The 17,500-nt window shown below is 45.0% G+C and overlaps 1 protein-coding gene across 2 annotated transcripts in view; it reads right to left on the bottom strand.

The window, feature by feature from the left end:
* Positions 1 to 130: 130 nt before the first annotated feature.
* sardh (sarcosine dehydrogenase) overlaps positions 131 to 17,500 on the bottom strand; it is a 97,183-nt gene continuing 79,813 nt past the window's right edge. For both annotated transcript variants that reach the window (XM_038971019.1, XM_038971020.1), the window contains exons 19-22: positions 17,138 to 17,300; positions 13,852 to 14,020; positions 8,078 to 8,213; positions 131 to 1,520 (exon numbers count right to left, since the gene is read on the bottom strand). In XM_038971019.1, coding sequence (XP_038826947.1) covers positions 1,356 to 1,520; positions 8,078 to 8,213; positions 13,852 to 14,020; positions 17,138 to 17,300 — 633 coding nt within the window. In that variant the 3' untranslated portion in view covers positions 131 to 1,355. The remainder of the gene's footprint in view (positions 1,521 to 8,077; positions 8,214 to 13,851; positions 14,021 to 17,137; positions 17,301 to 17,500) is intronic.

Below are 17,500 nucleotides of genomic sequence, written 5' to 3'. Positions count from 1 at the left end.
CTACTACAGTACTAGCATAATATCACAATCACAGAATTCAAGAGAACACTATTATTGTACTATAATACAATAGTATAATATTGTATCTAAATGATCCCTTCACTTTCACAGTGAATAAAAAAACAAAACATTCCTACTCCAGTAGATATTTATTCGTAAAGGAATCTGTGGGAAAGATCAGATAAATATGAAATTAAGTTCGATTTTAAAGGGCATAGGTTATCATTTTAAGCTGTATGGCAATCATTGACACCAATAACTGCATATACATGAGATCTAAAATAACAGGAAACTAGACCTTCGTGTCTTCTAAAGCGGCCGTTGAAGTCACTAACGTGATCTTCATATGTGAGAACAGATTGAAACAGGAAGAAGTGAGGAAACATTAAGACCACATGACCCAGCATGCCTTGCAACATCTGAAACATTATGTTCAGTTCACAAAGAACAGAAAACACAACGCTAAAACAAATGACATTGTCTATGGATTGTATTTGAAATGAATCAATAAAGCGTATTGACGATTTCACAGGCGAGCAGTCTTCACTTGTTCTATATTTTCACAGACAAGTAATGTTACTCATGCATTATTAGAGACCAATTCAGCAAGCAGATTTCATTTGGTATCAGCTCTGGAGTTAACATACACTAAATATGAACACAATAAAAGTGCAATTGAATCAATGGGATCTTAAAACATGCTCACCAATAGCAGCACCAGAGACATTAATGAAACTAACAATATATTGCAGTTCACCAAAAATTTATACTTTTTTTTTAGTAGTTCAACAAAGCAAGGCACGTTAAGTACAATATATTACCCTTTGTTAACTATTTGTTAATCAATTTATCATATTTTCTACTTGATAATCAGAGGTGATTTTAAGACTTACAGAAGTAGCTGGTAGCTTTGCCTTCAGCCATGAGAATAACATGGTGTTGAGGTATGGTACTGCAGGACTACCAAACTTGCGACTAATCTGTGGTTCACGGGCTCTTTTTACATGGAATTATACCTCATTAATATGGATTTAAAAACACTGCTATTCTCAAGCTTTACGCCAGACAGAGACAGTAAACATGTACCTCACATGATACTCCAACCAGACATGGGTTCAAATACTATTTCATGTCATTTCAAATACTTTAGCTATGCTTGATTAAGCTTGCCTGTTTCAATCGAACCAATAGAAAAGTCCAGAAAAATGTAAAAACCTGCCCAGCGGCACTCCTGGCTGGCTAGAGCAAAAGCTCAAAGTATTTGGACTCAGGTCTGATTCCAACACGGGGATATGCTGGGGGAGATCAGGGACATATACAAACAGGCACATTGTCCAATCACACCTTGATATACATTATTGTGCGTTGGCCTTGTAAACGTTGTGGTAGTTGTCGGGGTAAATGCCTTTCACGCGGTTGTTTGAGGGGTCAAAGGGCGACTTGAGGTGGGGCTTGGCCTCGTACACCACACCCATCCTCTCCAGAGTGAACTTCCCACTCTTTATGAAGTCAGCATTTACCTGAGAGAGAGAGAGCGAGAGAGAAAAATAGAAAGCGAGAGCGCAAGAGGGGGATAGAGAAAGAGAGATTGAAAGGGCGAGAGAGAATAAAGAATGGAAGAGAGCACACAGACATCGTTAAATCCACACCTTTACTCAGAGATGGAGGAACTCCGAGTCTTTAAAATAAGTTCCTAATCCATCCTGAGATCTGAAAGCTTAGGGAACCTTAGACTGTTCTTAATGACCTGACTCCTCTCTCCAAAAGCACTATTCCTGATTAGATAGGGTTCGTCAACTGGCACCCAGTGTCACAAATGTGGTGCATGGCAGATTTTCTTTGGCCTCCGAAAGCTCTAAGGTAAAATGTTTTAAATATATTTATTGATAGTATCACTGATCTTTAATAAGCTTTACGTATCGGTCGTAAATTGCGACCTCGCCTACATACAATTAGTGGTGGATTCTTAAATTCAGCAGGCAAAGCTGGGTCCGATGATAAAACATGCCAGCATCTCCCACTTTTCGCGAGTTCAAAGTATATGTAGTTGTGTTCTTTACCTCCAGTGGGTCTTTTTTGTAGCAGCTCATCTCGTGTTTTCCCCAATACCAAATTAAGAGCTTCATCCACACATTGTGGAGAATAGCCTCTTCTTAGAAACCTATTGCGCATCTCAGATGCTTTTTCTAGATAGTCCTCTGTGGAGTGGCATATACGGCGCCGTTTAAAAAAAAACTTAAGACTAATATAAAGTTTTGAAATTATTATGTTTTAGTCAAATACAATATCTGATTGGGCTTCTTGCGTCAGAGTACAAATACTTTAGATTTATATTCTGTCCCCCGACCATCCTCTCAAGAAAAACGGCTGAATTTAGTTGACGATCCCTGAGATACTGTATTTCATTGTTTCTCTTTCTGTACCCATATACGGGTTGAAATGGCAGATTTGGGCACTGATAAACGGTTAAATTGGAACGTAGTGGCTGTACAGTAATATGCTATACATGACGTCAGAGCTGCACTTCACAGCGACGTATTGGGTTTGATTGAAAGTCGTTCTGAACTTGAGCCCCTCGCGCTACACGAAATGAAATCACATTTTGTCACATGCTTAAAAAAACAGGTGTAGACTAACAGTGAAATGTTTACTTACGGTCCTTCCCAACAATGCAGAGAAAAAAAGATAAATAGTAGACATTTAAAAATAATGAGGAATTAATCCACAATGACAAAGCACCAATAACATATGCAGGGGTACGGGGTAATTGAGGTAGATATGTACATATAGGTAGGGATAAAGTAACTAGGCAAAGGGATAGATATTAAACAGTAGCGTATAATGAGTCAAAAGAGTTAGTGAAAGAGGTTCAATGCAGATATTCCGGGTATCTATTGGTTAACTAACTAACTATTTAGCAGTCTTATAGCTGGGTAGAAGCTGTTCAGGTTCCTGTTGGTTCCAGACTTGGTGCATCGGTACCACTTGCCACGCGGTAGCAGAGAGAACAATCTATGACTTGGGTGGCTGGAGTCTGACAATTTTTAGGGCCTTCCTCTGACACCGACTGGTATAGGGGTCCTGGATGGCAGGGAGCTCGACCCTAGTGATGTGCTGGGCCGAAAGCACTACCCTCTGTAGAACCTTGCGGTCAGATGCCAAGCAGTTGCTATACCAAGCGGTGATGCAGCCAGTCAAGATGTTCTCAATGGTGCAGCTGTAGAACTTTGAGGATCGGCGGGCCCAAGCCAAATCTTTTCAGCCCCCTGAGGGGGAAGAGGCATTGTCGTGCCCTATTCACACCTGTGTTGATGTTTGAGGACCATGATAGTTCCTTAGAGATGTAGACACCGGGGAAATTTAAGCTCTCGACCTGCTCCGCAACAGCCCTGTCGATGTGGATGAAGGCCCTCTGTTTCCTGTAGTCTACGATCAGCTCCTTTGTCTTCACCTTGAGGGAGAGGTTGTTGTCCTGGGACTACACTGCTGGTTCTCTGGCCTCCTCCCTGTAAGCCGTCTCATCGTCATCGGTGATCAGGCCTACCACCATCATGTCTTCTGCAAACGTAATGATAGTGTTGGAGTCGTGCACGGCCATGCAGTCTTGTGTGAACAGGGAGTAGAGGGGACTAAGCAGCACCCCCTGGGACGGCCCGTCAGGAATTCCAGGATCCTTAGCTTAGTGATGAGCTTGGAGGGCACAATGGTGTTGAACGCTAAGCTGTAGTCAACGAACAGCATTCTCAGATAGGAGTTCCTTTTGTACAGGTGGGAAAGGACGGTGTGGAGTACAATATAGATTGCATCATCTGTGGATCTGTTGTGGCTGTATGCGAATTGGAGTGGGTCCAGGGTGTCTGGGATGATGGTCTTGTGAGCCATGACCAGCCGTTCAAAGCATTTCATGGATACAGATGTGAGTGCAACAGGGCGATAGTCATTTAGACAGGTTACCTTGGCCTTCTTAGACACAGGGACTATGGTGGTCTGCTTGAAACATGTAGGTATTACATACTAGATCAGGTAGAGGTTGAAAATGTCAGTGAGGATACTTGCATGCTGGTCAGTGCATGCTCTGAGTACGCGTCCTGGTAATCCGTCTGGCCAGGTGAATGTTGACTCGTTTAAAGGACTTACTCACATCGGCTACGGAGAGCGTGATCACACAGTGATTACAGAGTTCGGAATAGCTGGTGCTCTCATGCATAGTTCAGTGTTAGCCATGAAGTGCGCATAGAAGGTATTTAGCTCGTCTGGTAGGTTTGTGTCACTGGACAGCTCGCAGCTAGGATTCCCCTTTGTAACCCATGATAGTTTGCAAGCCCTGCCACATCCAACGAGCCTCAGAGCTGGTGTAGTAGGATTTGATCTTGGTCCTGTATTGACACTGCTAGTTTGATGGTTTGTCAGAGGGCGTTGTGGGATTTCTTATACGCGTCCGGATTAGTGTCACGGCCATTGAAAGTGGAAGCTCTAGCCTTTAGCTCAGTGCGGATGTTGCCTGTAATCCATGGCTTCTGGTTGGGATATGTACACACTGTCACTGTGGGGGACAACATCGTCGATGCACTTATTAATGAAGCCGGTGACTGGCGTTGGTAAACTCCTCAATGCCATCGGATGAATCTCAGAACATATTCCAGGCTGTGCTAGCAAAACAGTCCTGTAGCTTAGCATTCGCTTTTTCTGACCACTTCTGTATTGAGCGAGTCACTGGTACTTCCTGTTTGAGTTTTACACACATCTCTGTGTGTGGAGTAAAGGGGATCTTGAGTTTTTACCTCTATTTTCACTGGTGACATGCTGGTAGAAATGAGGTAAAACTTTTTTTAGTTTTCCTGCATTAAAGTCACTGGCTACTAGGAGCTCCGCCTTTTGGGTGAGCATTTGGTTTGCTTATGGCCCTATACAGCTGGTTGTGTGCGGTCTTAGTGCCAGCATCGGTTTGTGGTGGTAAATGGACCCCTACGAAAAATATAAATAAACTCTCTTGGAAAATAGTGTGGTCTACAGCTTATCATGAGGTACTCTACCTCAGGCGAGCAGAACCTCGAGACTTCCTTAATATTAGAGATTGTGCACAAGTTGTTGTTAACAAAAAAGGCACACACCCCCCTCTGAGCTTCCCCGATGCAGTTGTTCGGTCCTGCCAATGTATAGAGAAAAAAAACAGAGATTTATATTTACCATGTCCTTGTTCAGCCACAACTGAGAAACATAGGATATTACAGTTCTTCAGATCACTTCGATAGCTCCGTTCGAGACTGTCCTCATCCATTACTCTCCAGTGATTCCATTATTCTCCAGAGAACAGTTTCAAGATTATTATATGGCGTCATACCCTGGGTTGTCCTGAACAGAATGAGCCTGTTTGTCTATTCTGAGGAAAATTTGCCACGGCACACGCACCTGGATGCACTCATGACTCCTTTGCATGCGCACCAAAAATGTTAGCAATTTCCCGGAATTGCATTGTAAAAGCCTAACACTAATAGCGTATTTTATAGCTTAACTCGTCATATTAGCAATAGATCAAGCTTTAAAATAATGCCCACCTGACGCAGATTGCGATTTATAATGGACCGTGTTTAGACTGCAACAGTAAATGTGTGATGGCAGGGATGCAGGTTTGTGTTCCAAACAAAACAACTATGTGTGTTTGATTTAGTTCCTAAATTTAAAAAAAAAAAAATTATAGTTAAAGACTCTTCTTTGAGTCATAAACGCGCATTGAAATGACGTAGGAACTGTGCACACTTTTTAGAGGTGTGTGTGGCCACTTGGGAGACACCAGTTAGTCCTCTCACTCAAACGCTTGTCATTGTTTTTTCTTATGTTGCACCTACCCCACATTTTCCAGGAATATTCTTATCATGTCACTGAATGTATCCAGAGTATTTTCTGATTTCGTTATCAACAAATGCGGCGAGAAGTACAGTTCATGTAAAATGCATATAAAAATCAACAGCGTAATGTTGTGTCAGGTATACTGTTGTGTACTCATCTTTGGTCTAATCATTTTCCCATCATCTCCAAACTGTTTCAATTTAGCCCGATCCATATAGACCAATTCCCACAAGAGTCAAGGGTCAATGAAACCCAAATGTAATAAGAGGTCACGAAACAGCCAGTTCATTCACATCTCAATGTCAAAACTATTCTGGCCCAATGAGTCTGTTCCTTTGCTTCCCTGCCTCGCAGCGCTGTGGCCCCTGCTCTTTCCCGTTCTGGCTAATTATATCTCTCCAAAAACGAGCTGGGCTGGAGGCAGTCCTAACCCAGCTCCTAGTCTGTACCCTAGCCCAACCGCAGTCAAACGTCCACTGGCCTCTAACCCTCGGCCCCGCCCCTAGCCAAGCCCCTGCCCTGCTCTCCCCAAATCATTAGCAGTTTGTCACTCCATCTCTTTCCCCCCTCCTCATTCTCTCCCAGTCTCTCCCTCAGTACTTCTTGCTTACTCTCTCTCATTTGCTTTGACTTGTTTTCTCCCTCCCTCGCTCCTCTATCCCACCCAAATTACCTCCCTCCTTTCCTCTTGCACGCTCCCTCCCTTCTTTCCTCTCAATCTATCCCTTCTTTCCTCTCCCTCTCGCTCTCTCCTTTCTCACTGTCCTCCTTTCTCACTGTCCTCCATCTCTGCTTTTCAGTAATCAGTGAGGCAGATGAATCCCTCCCTGCCACTCTGACCTTAGCAGCAGTAGCAAGTAAGGAGAGGAGAGGTTGAGTGGTGGAGGTTCCAGAGCCATGGGATGAGGAGCTGCTTCTGACGCTGACTGACCCTTAACGCAGCGTAGGAGGGCATGTGGAGCGTTGTAGCGCAGGCCCGAAGCCAGGGCTTTGTGAGTGGATGTGTGTGTCTGTTTCGCACTCTGCCGTGCTACTGTGACGGGAGGGGATGTGAGCCCAATGATAAGTGACAGGGGGATATATATATATATATCCTGTGGAACAGGTGGAGACCTAGACATGTGGTGTCTCACTCCGTAACGCACGCAGCCCTGTAACACTCTCTCACACACACAGTGCAGCAGTATCTCAGTGAACAAGGCAAAGGTCATCCACTGAGTCAGAACCTGCTCGGCCCGGTAGGACACACTGAGGTGGTACCAGGTTAGCCCACCGGGCCGTATTCTATTACTATAGGTTTTATTATTGGGAGGGGTGTAAGGAAAACAACACAGAATGTACACATATGATACACAAATAACAACCCCCCCCCCCCCCCAGAAACCCTGGTTAACAGCTTTGAAAGTATAAAGCCCTTTAAAATGTAACCCACCGCACCACTTCACCCCAGCGACTACTTATTGTTAACGGTTTTGTTCGGCAGTGCGGTAAAAAAATCAAATGCTGTAAATACTCTGCTGTGCAATTATGTCCTGGTTGTCGTAAGCTCAAAAACGGACGTGGCAGTTTCACCAATTAACGAGCCCAGCTTTATTTAAGGTTTCTTTTGAAATGCTGGGGGAAAAAAGTTATCGGTTTCCGAGGTAGCAACCAAAGCTTGTGGTGTGTGCGTGTCAAAGCCCTGGTACTAGAATCTGACTCAATTGCCACTCAGAATCAAATATGAAGTTGTTAAACTGCACGATATGCATATGATATGATGACGTGGTATAATTATATGAAAATCTGGGCATCTGCTCCAACACAATAGAGTCCCCGAATATTGTCTATCCTAAGTAAAAGCTCGGGCGAGATTGTCTGAAGGCTGAGTTAATCAGGGTAGAGCCAATAAATGACGGATAATAGGAGAAAGAGACCGTTCCAGAACATGCACGCCCACAGGCACGCAACACAGTGTGCTCTGAGAGGAGTCATCGCTTCCCAGCCGGAGGAGGAGCAGAGCAGAGCAGCAATGAAGCGTTTCTAAAGAGCTGGAAACAAGCAGTGTTTTCCTGTCTGCCAATCGTTACTGAGCGTAACGGCCAGAATACCACCAATTATAATAGAAAACCCATCTCCCAACGAAGAAGAGAAAAAAAAGCCTGTTAATGTTTCTTCTACTTGTGGTGATGACAAAATTGTGTGGGCGGCTGAGTTGATTCGTGTGTGCAGCCAACTATACATTACTTACCACTCCTCCGTCAGGGTTGCGGATGTATCCGTATCCGATCTGCTTGTCAATAAAGAATCCGTAGTCGGAGCGCCGCAGATGGCCTACGGGAACGCCGTTCCGGAAGATTGCTTCCAGGCCGAACATCGGGACTTTCCTGTTAGTAGGAACAGACAGAGGTGTCAGGTTCACGCTACGTCACACAGACCTGTTCAGGAGGATGTGATGTTGGAGAGATGGGGAAAGAGAAGAGAGGAAGAATTGGGAGGAGAGACAAACCAGGTTTCCATCCAACCATTTCATGCGGATGAAAAAAAAAGTTACGACAGGCCTAATGGAAACAGCAAATTTGTCGACAAAACAAAATACGCTAGACAAGGTGGGATATATTTTTTTGTAGATTAAATAGATTATGCGACAATTGAAGTAAACTTGGAGTTTCATGCAAATTTCCAATAAATATCGAGGGTAGGCTATCATTTGAATGATGATCGGTGCGGGGCTGCCAATTAGATATAAAGTACCAGTCAAAAGTCTAGACAGACCTTCTCATTCAAGGGTTTTCATTTGTACTATTTTCTACATTGTAGAATAAAAAAAAAAATTACAAATCTAAATATATTTTATATTCTTCAAAGTAGCCACCCTTTGCCTTGATGACAGCTTTGCACACTCTTGGCATTCTCTCAACCAGCTTCATGAGGTAGACACATGGAATGCAATTCAATTAACAAGTGTGCCTTGTTAAAAATTAATTAGTGGAATTTCTTTCCTTCTTAATGCGTTTGAGCCAATCAGTTGTGTTGTGACAAGGTAGAGGAAGTATACAGAAGATAGCCTTATTTGGTAAAAGACCAAGTCCATATTATGACAAGAACAGCTCAAATAAGCAAAGAGAAATGACAGTCCATCATTACTTTAAGACATGAAGGTCAGTCAATACGGAACATTTCAAGAAATGTGAAAGTTTCTTCAAGTGCAGTCACAAAAACCATCAAGCGCTATAATGAAACTTGCTCTCATGAGGACCGCCACAGGAAAGGAAGAGCCAGAGTTACCTCTGCTGCAGAGGATACATTCATTAGAGTTAACTGCACCTCAGATTGCAGCCCAAATAAATGCTTCACAGAGTTCAACAGACAGACACATCTACTGTTCAGAGGAGACTGCGTAAAAATCAGGCCTTCATGGTCGAATTGCAGCAAAAAAAACACTACTAAAGGACACCAATAAGAGAGACTTGTTTGGGCCAAGAAACACGAGCAATGGACATTAGACCGGTGTAAATCTGTCCTTTGGTCTGATGATTCCAAATTTGAGATTTTTGGATCCAACCACTGTGTCTTTGTGAGACGCAGAGTATGTGAACGAATGATCTCCGCATGTGTGGTTCCCACCATGAAACAGGAGGTGTGATGGTGCTTTGCTGGTGACACTGTCTGCTTTATTTAGAATTCAAGGCACACTTAACCAGCATGGCTACCACAGCATTCTGCAGCGATATGCCATCCCATCTGGTTTGCGCTTAGTTGAACAATAATTTGTATTTCAACAGGACAATGACCCAACACACACCTCCAGGCTGTGTAAGGGCTATTTGACCAAGCAGGAGAGTGACGGAGTGCTGCATCAGATGACCTGGAGTCGACAATCACCCAACCTCAACCCAATTGAGATGGTTTGGAATGAGTTGGACCACAGAGTGAAGGAAAATCAGCCAACAAGTCCTCAGCATATGTGGGAACTCCTTCAAGACTGTTGGAAAAGCATTCCTCATGAAGCTGGTTGAGAGAATGCCAAGAGTATGCAAAGCTGTCATCAAGGCAAAGGGTGGCTACTTTGAAGAATCTAAAATATATTTAGATTTGTTTAACACTTTTTTGGTTACTACATGATTCCATATGTGTTATTTCATAGTTTGGACTGGTACTGTGTGTATATGCAGTTGAAGTCGAAAGTTTACATACACTTAGGTAGGAGTCATTAAAACACATTTTTCAACCACGCCACAAATTTCTTTTTAACAAACTATAGTTTTGGCAAGTCGGTTAGGACATCTACTTTGTGCATGACAAGTAATTTCCCCATCAATTGTTTACAGACAGATTATTTCACTTATAATTCACTGTATTACAATTCCAGTGGGTCAGAAGTTTACATACACTAAGTTGACTGTGCCTTTAAACAGCTTGGAAAATTCCAGAAAATGATGTCATGGCTTTAGAAGCTTCTGATAGGCTAATTGACATAAATTGAGTCAATTGGAGGTGTACCTGTGGATGTATTTCAAGGCCTACTTTCAAACTCAGTGCCTCTTTGCTTGACATCATGGGAAAATCAAAAGAAATCATCCAAGATTTGGCACAAGTCTGGTTCATCCTTGGGAGCAATTTCCAAATGTCTGAAGGTACCACGTTCATCTGTACAAACAATAGTACGCAAGTATAAACACCATGGGACCACACAGCCCTCATACACCTCAGGAAGGAGACGTGTTCTGTCTCCTAGAGATGAACGTACTTTGGTGCGAAAAGTGCAAATCAATCCCAGAACAACAGCAAAGGACCGTGTGAAGATGCTGGAGGAAACAGGTACAAAAGTACCTATATCCACAGTAAAACGAGTCCTATATCGACATAACCTGAAAGGCTGCTCAGCAAGGAAGAAGCCACTGCTCCAAAACTGCCATAAAAAAGCCAGACTACAGTTTGCAACTGCAAATGGGGACAAAGATCGTACTTTTTGGAGAAATGTCCTCTGGTCTGATGAAACAAAAATATAACTGTTTGGCCATAATGACCATCGTTATGTTCGGAGGGAAAAGGGGGAGGCCTGAAAGCCGAAGAACACCATCCCAACCGTGAAGCACAGGGGTGGCAGCATCATGTTGTGGGGGTGCTTTGCTGCGGGAGGGACTGGTGCACTTCACAAAATAGATGGCATCATGAGGTAGGAAAATTATGTGGATATATTGAAGCAACATCTCAAGACATCAGTCAGGAAGTTAAAGCTTGGTCGCAAATGGGTCTTCCAAATGGACAATGACCCCAAGCATACTTCCAAAGTTGTGGCAAAATGGCTTAAGGACAACAAAGTCAAGGTATTGGAGTGGCCATCACAAAGCCCTGACCTCAATCCCATAGGCAATTTGAGGGCAGAACTGAAAAAGCATGTGCGAGCAAGGAGGCCTACAAACCTGATTTAGCTACACCAGCTCTGTCAGGAGGAATGGGCCAAAATTCACCCAACTTATTGTGGGAAGCTTATTGTGGAAAGCTACCCGAAACATTTGACCCAAGTTAAACAATGTAAAGGCAATGCTACCAAATACTAATTGAGTGTATGTAAACTTCTGACCCACTGGGAATGTGATGAAAGAAATAAAAGCGGAAATAAATAATTCTCTCTACTATTATTCTGACATTTCACATTCTTAAAATAAAGTGGCGATCCTAACTGACCTAAGACAGGGAATTTTTACTAGGATTAAAAGTCAGGAATTGTGAAAAACTGAGATGAAATGTATTTGGCTAAGGTGTATGTGAACTTCCGACTTCAACTGTATGTATGTGTATGTATGTATGTGTTATATATATATACACTGCTCAAAAAAATAAAGGGAACACTTAAACAACACAATGTAACTCCAAGTCAATCACACTTCTGTGAAATGCACATTTGTAGCCTGCTGGAGGTCATTTTGCAGGGCTCTGGCAGTGCTCCTCCTTGCACAAAGGCGGAGGTAGCGGTCCTGCTGCTGGGTTGTTGCCCTCCTACGGCCTCCTCCACGTCTCCTGATGTACTGGCCTGTCTCCTGGTAGCGCCTCCATGCTCTGGACACTACGCTGACAGACACAGCAAACCTTCTTGCCACAGCTCGCATTGATGTGCCATCCTGGATGAGCTGCACTACCTGAGCCACTTGTGTGGGTTGTAGACTCCGTCTCATGCTACCACTAGAGTGAGAGCACCGCCAGCATTCAAAAGTGACCAAAACATCAGCCAGGAAGCATAGGAACTGAGAAGTAGTCTGTGGTCACCACCTGCAGAATCACTCCTTTATTGGGGGTGTCTTGCTAATTGCCTATAATTTCCACCTTTTGTCTATTCCATTTGCACAACAGCATGTGACATTTATTGTCAATCAGTGTTGCTTCCTAAGTGGACAGTTTGATTTCACAGAAGTGTGATTGACTTGGAGTTACATTGTGTTGTTTAAGTGTTCCCTTTATTTTTGTTGAGCAGTGTATATAAATAAAGATATTGCTTTTAGCCATGTCATCATATAACCGACCCTGTTCACTTTATCATCAACTGTTGTCTTTAGAGCATGCACCAAAACCAGATTGGGCAAGGAGGTATGCTATTTATTGCAACCGTTTTTGTGACAAAACCATCAGTTGAAATTGCAAATAAACACATGAAACTTCAGGTTTGTCTATTCGGTACCTGAATACATACACTAAAGTGCTTTTATGTGCACTAGGTCATCACGCACAGCCTTTTATCGGCTAAAAAATAAGTTTGATGGAAACACACCTTTGGTGGGAAAATGTTAATATTTTATGTATGTGATTGAGACAGCACAAGAGACAGAGAGAGCGCTGCACATGTCCTCTATATTGTTACTGTTCAATGGTTATTTTGGCCCTTGGTTAATGTTGTCCCTTTGACAAGTATGACTATTATTATTTTAATATTGTAAATAGAGAGCGCGCCAGAGATAGAGCGAGAGAGCGCCAGAGATAGAGCGAGAGAGCGCCAGAGATAGAGCACCAGAGAGAGAGACAGAGCGCCAAAGAGCGCCAGAGAGAGAGCGCCAGAGAGAGAGAGCGCCAGAGAGCCAGAGAGAGAGAGACAGAGCCCCAGAGAGAGAGAGAGAGCCCCAGAGAGAGAGAGAGTCCCAGAGAGAGAGAGAGCCCCAGAGAGAGAGAGAGCGCCAGAGAGAGAGCGCCAGAGAGAGAGAGAGCGCCAGAGAGCCAGAGAGAGAGAGCCAGAGCCCCAGAGAGAGAGAGCCAGAGCCCCAGAGAGAGAGAGACAGAGCCCCAGAGAGAGAGAGACAGAGCCCCAGAGAGAGAGAGACAGAGCCCCAGAGAGAGAGAGACAGAGCCCCAGAGAGAGAGAGACAGAGCCCCAGAGAGAGAGAGACAGAGCCCCAGAGAGAGAGAGAGCGCCAGAGAGAGAAAGACAGAGCGCCAAAGAAAGACAGACAGAGCGAGAGACAAACGGCTCACTACATCAAACAGACCTGTACAGGTGATGTAACGTTAGAGCGTTTCAGACAGAAATGTCTTGTGTAGAACAGATATGATTGTCTGCGTGTATAATAGTCAGCTCCACTCATTGAATTTCTATCTGCACCTCAGACCTGAACCAGACAGAGTAGTCTCAGTGAATCAACTCAGAAAACGATATCACGTCAGGCTGACAGTCCTTTAAATCCACTTCTTCCCGAATCCCTTATCAAACCACAGCAGTAGTGAATTACTGGAAACATCACTTAGTCCCTCACATTTAGACCAAACCAGGTCTGCTACAGTACACCAACAGCAGGGAAGACTTGTGGGCTAAGTTTCGAAAATATGATTGTCATTTCTATTTCTATGGTTGTCATTAAGGCCATTGGTCATGTTGACTTGAAAGAGAAGAGAAACACACACCGTTCTAACTGGAGTCATCAAAGACCCACACGGAAGGAGGAGGAAGAAACCGAGGATGTAAGAAAATAATGCCGGTGACATTTAACCATGTCCTCAAGCTAAAACAAAGTTGCCATGGCGACCGTGACCACTCACTCGTCAATGGTGAAACAGACGATGCGTCTACGTAGTCCCTCAGCCTTCTGGTTCTCCAGAGAGGCCCGACCCAGGAAGGGAATGGTGCTCTTCATCTTACAGGTGAACGCTAGTCCCGCCTCCAGAGGCGTGTCATCAGGGCGCAGGTCAGCATGCCAATGTCTGTAGCCTTGGGGAGAGAGGAGGGGAGTCACTATCCAGCCAAAACGGCAAACCTTGGAAGAGGTAGGACACAGAATGGATGAGACAGATGGAATGTATGCTTACACACTCACATTCAGTCAGTGGAGGCTGGTGGGAGGAGCCATAGGAGGATGGTCATGGCTGGAAAGGAATTCATGGAAGGGAGTCAAACATGCATATACCTTTACATGTAGTCCATTCCAGCCACAACAAAATGAGCCCATCCTCCTTTAGCTCCTCCCACCAGCCTCCTCTTCATTCATTATACACAGAAACATGAACGCATGCAAGCGCGCAGAGGTTAAGCACTCTCAGAGAAGTTGCTTATGGTTGTCCAACGTATTCCATGATCCCTTCCACTTCTGAGTTAACGGTGAATTCTTTGGTGACCGTAGAGTCCAGTCAGAGATCCACAAACTTTATTGGAGGTGGGGCATATGCAGTCTGTGTTGGCGGGGGCAGGCATGGTTGTATGTCTCCTGAGCTGTTTTGTTGCTGTCTCTTTATGCTCCTCTCCCCGCCTCTGTACACCCCTCTGGCAGAGCTGCCGCCAGGTGGAACGGTCGGCAGCAGCGTCCTCTAGGTCTGTGGGTTTGATGTTGCACTTCTCCAGTGACGTTTTCAGCTGGTCCTTGTAGAGCTTCAGCTGGCCCCCTGCAGACCGCCGGCCAAGATGTAGCTGGCCATACAGGATCTTCCCTGGCAAGCGCTCCTGAGACATTCTAATGACATGCCCAAGCCAGTTGGTGTTGAGTGACCATGGCCTCCATACTCTTGCAGTTGGTCTTAGCAAGTATTTCTGTATGGGGCACACGGTTGCACCAGGGGATTCCCAGGATGCAATGCAGGCGTCTAATGTGGAATCACTCGAGCTGCATGTTGTGGCGACTAAGTGACCCAGGCTTCATAGCTGTAAAAAAGTATGGCGATGCAGACGACTTGATAGACGGCAACTTTGTTGTGGAGATTCCTGTTTAGGAAGACCCTGCGTCTGAGTTTCCCGAAGGCAGTTGATGCTTGCTTGATCCTATTTTGATTCGAGGTCAATGCTGCAGTCCGAAAGAATGCTGCCCAGGTATTTGAAGGATGGAACTATTGCCAGTGATTTGTGTTCAATGGTGAAGACAGGCATGGCGGGTGGAGGGTTGGATCTCCATTGGCAGACCACCTCTGTCTTGGTGGTGTTGATAGACAGTCCCGTCCTGCTATAGACCATCACAGCCGGTACAAGGACGGACTGAAGGTCTTCCGGAGTGTGGGCCACGAGCACAGTCATCAGCATACTGCATCTCAAGAACCCGCTATGTCAAAAACCTTGGTGGTCGCTTGGAGCCTCCTGATGTTGAATAGGTTTTCATCCAACCTGAAGTCCACTGCAAAACCCCTGCTGTCCTCAAACTCTTTCTGGAGAAGCTGGGTGACATGTAGGAGGAAGATGTTAAAGAGTACCGGTGTGAGCACACACACCCCTGCCTCACACCGATGCTTACTCTAAAGGGCACCGACTCCTGCCCTCCTATGGCCACCCGAGCCATCATCCCATCATGGAACTGGCAAAGGATGTTGACAAATTTGTCTGGACAGTCTCCCCAAGCCTTTGTCGTACCAGACTAACCCACAAGGCAGCGGGACAGTGGTTGATGGCTGCCAGGACTTGTCCACACAGAGGTGGGCCTGTACAGACGCATCTCTGGGACCCACTGCTGCTCCCGAGATCCCCAGCCGGATAGCCCGAGTTTCAAGACAACCAGTTAACATATGCCACCGCGAGGAGGCCCGACAGGAGTCTTGGTCATGGAGAGGCTTTGTCCAGGCAAGGGGAGACTTGTGCATGAAGCTTCTCCCCAATTCACCACAAGGGCTAGCCGGCGGGAGCAAGCTGTAAGCGAGAGTATGCAAGCACGTGGCAAGCGGCCATGCAACTAACCTCAGCACGTCACATGCACCCAGCGGTTACCCGCCGACACAAATAAGTTACTGTAATGCATATACACTGCCAGCTCCCCCGGCCTGTCAACAGACTAAACAGAGCGGGTACACAGTACACTGTGGTTGATCCCGTGTGATGTTGAAGTACAAGCTAACAATATAGGATACTGCTGATACGTCAAACAGCCACTGTAACGGGTCTCTCATTTCTGCTAGTCATGCTACTGCTGTTCTCTCAAAGGACACAGGTATCTATCTATTGAACCAAAACACGCTCTGTTTCACTTACAGCTTCTGCTCCATGTTATCACGACACCAGTATCGCGATACTTAACATACCAGGTTATCCTTGGCAAAAAATTTGGCACGAAGCCGACAAAACTCTATGGTCCTTTAAAATCTACTTTTGTAAAACAAATATGTTGTCACCCAGAGTCACAAGGCAGTTTTTTCCAACATTGGGACTCTTTTCCTCAAGAAATTCTGTCCGCTTCACGTTTTGTTTCCTTTGCTTCCTTACTTCCTGGTATCGCGATACTGGTATCGTGACAACACTACGACTGTTACCTATGGAAATCTGTACATCTGATACACTGCCTGCTGCCTATTGGAAGTCTATACATTCAGTTAAGACATTTATAGGACTGTCACTGTACTCTTAGCCTGGGTACTAGTCAGTTAAGACATTTATAGGACTGTCACTGTACTCTTAGCCTGGGTACTAGTCAGTTAAGACATTTATAGGACTGTCACTGTACTCTTAGCCTGGGTACTAGTCAGTTAAGCTAACATTCCACACCTTGTACTCCGTGTCATTGCCAAACTAAGCTAATAAGAATCTGTAGTGTGTGATTATCCCACTGCCGTTACAGACGAAAAGGGGTAGTAAAGTCCAAACTTTTCCTGGCACATCTCACTAATAGCCCTGTTTTCCTGGAACGTGTCACAGCTGAAGCACAGCTGGTGGTTGTGTTGTGTTGTGTTGCCACCAGCCCACCAGCCCCTCAGCTCAGAACACCACAGCTGGTTCCGGAAAAACTTTGCTAAGTTGTTGTTCTGCCACCAAACGCTTTCAGAGCTAAGCTGTACTATACCTTTCTCGATGCTGGAGTACACAGTTCTCTCCATGCTGAGGGAGTCATTGGCACGCACACACACACGCACACACAAACACCTTTCTCTATACTGAGGGAGTCGATGGCTCTGTATCCGGCGTTGATGATGCTGTGCTTGGCACCGGCAGCCATGACAGCCTGGTAGACGGGCAAGCAGGAGTCCTTAGGGATGTGCAGTTCCCAGCCCAGCTCGCCCACGAAGGACAGACGCATGGCACGCACCTAGAGGGGGAGGGGGGGACAGAATGAGAATTCATGAGCGAGTGATTGAATGAGTGAAAGACAGTGAGTTAAGTGAGCGAACGAACAAAGTGATCATTTAAAATGTCCTGGGACATGACGGGGCTCTAATAAGATACAGTAATTGCAACCGATAGTTCCCTCTTTCCAACAAACTGTATGCAATGAGACTTTAAATTGCA

Source organism: Salvelinus namaycush, chromosome 31 (assembly GCF_016432855.1).
Source record: "Salvelinus namaycush isolate Seneca chromosome 31, SaNama_1.0, whole genome shotgun sequence".
Taxonomy (NCBI): domain Eukaryota; kingdom Metazoa; phylum Chordata; class Actinopteri; order Salmoniformes; family Salmonidae; genus Salvelinus; species Salvelinus namaycush.
This window is presented reverse-complemented; position numbering and strand designations above follow the sequence as displayed.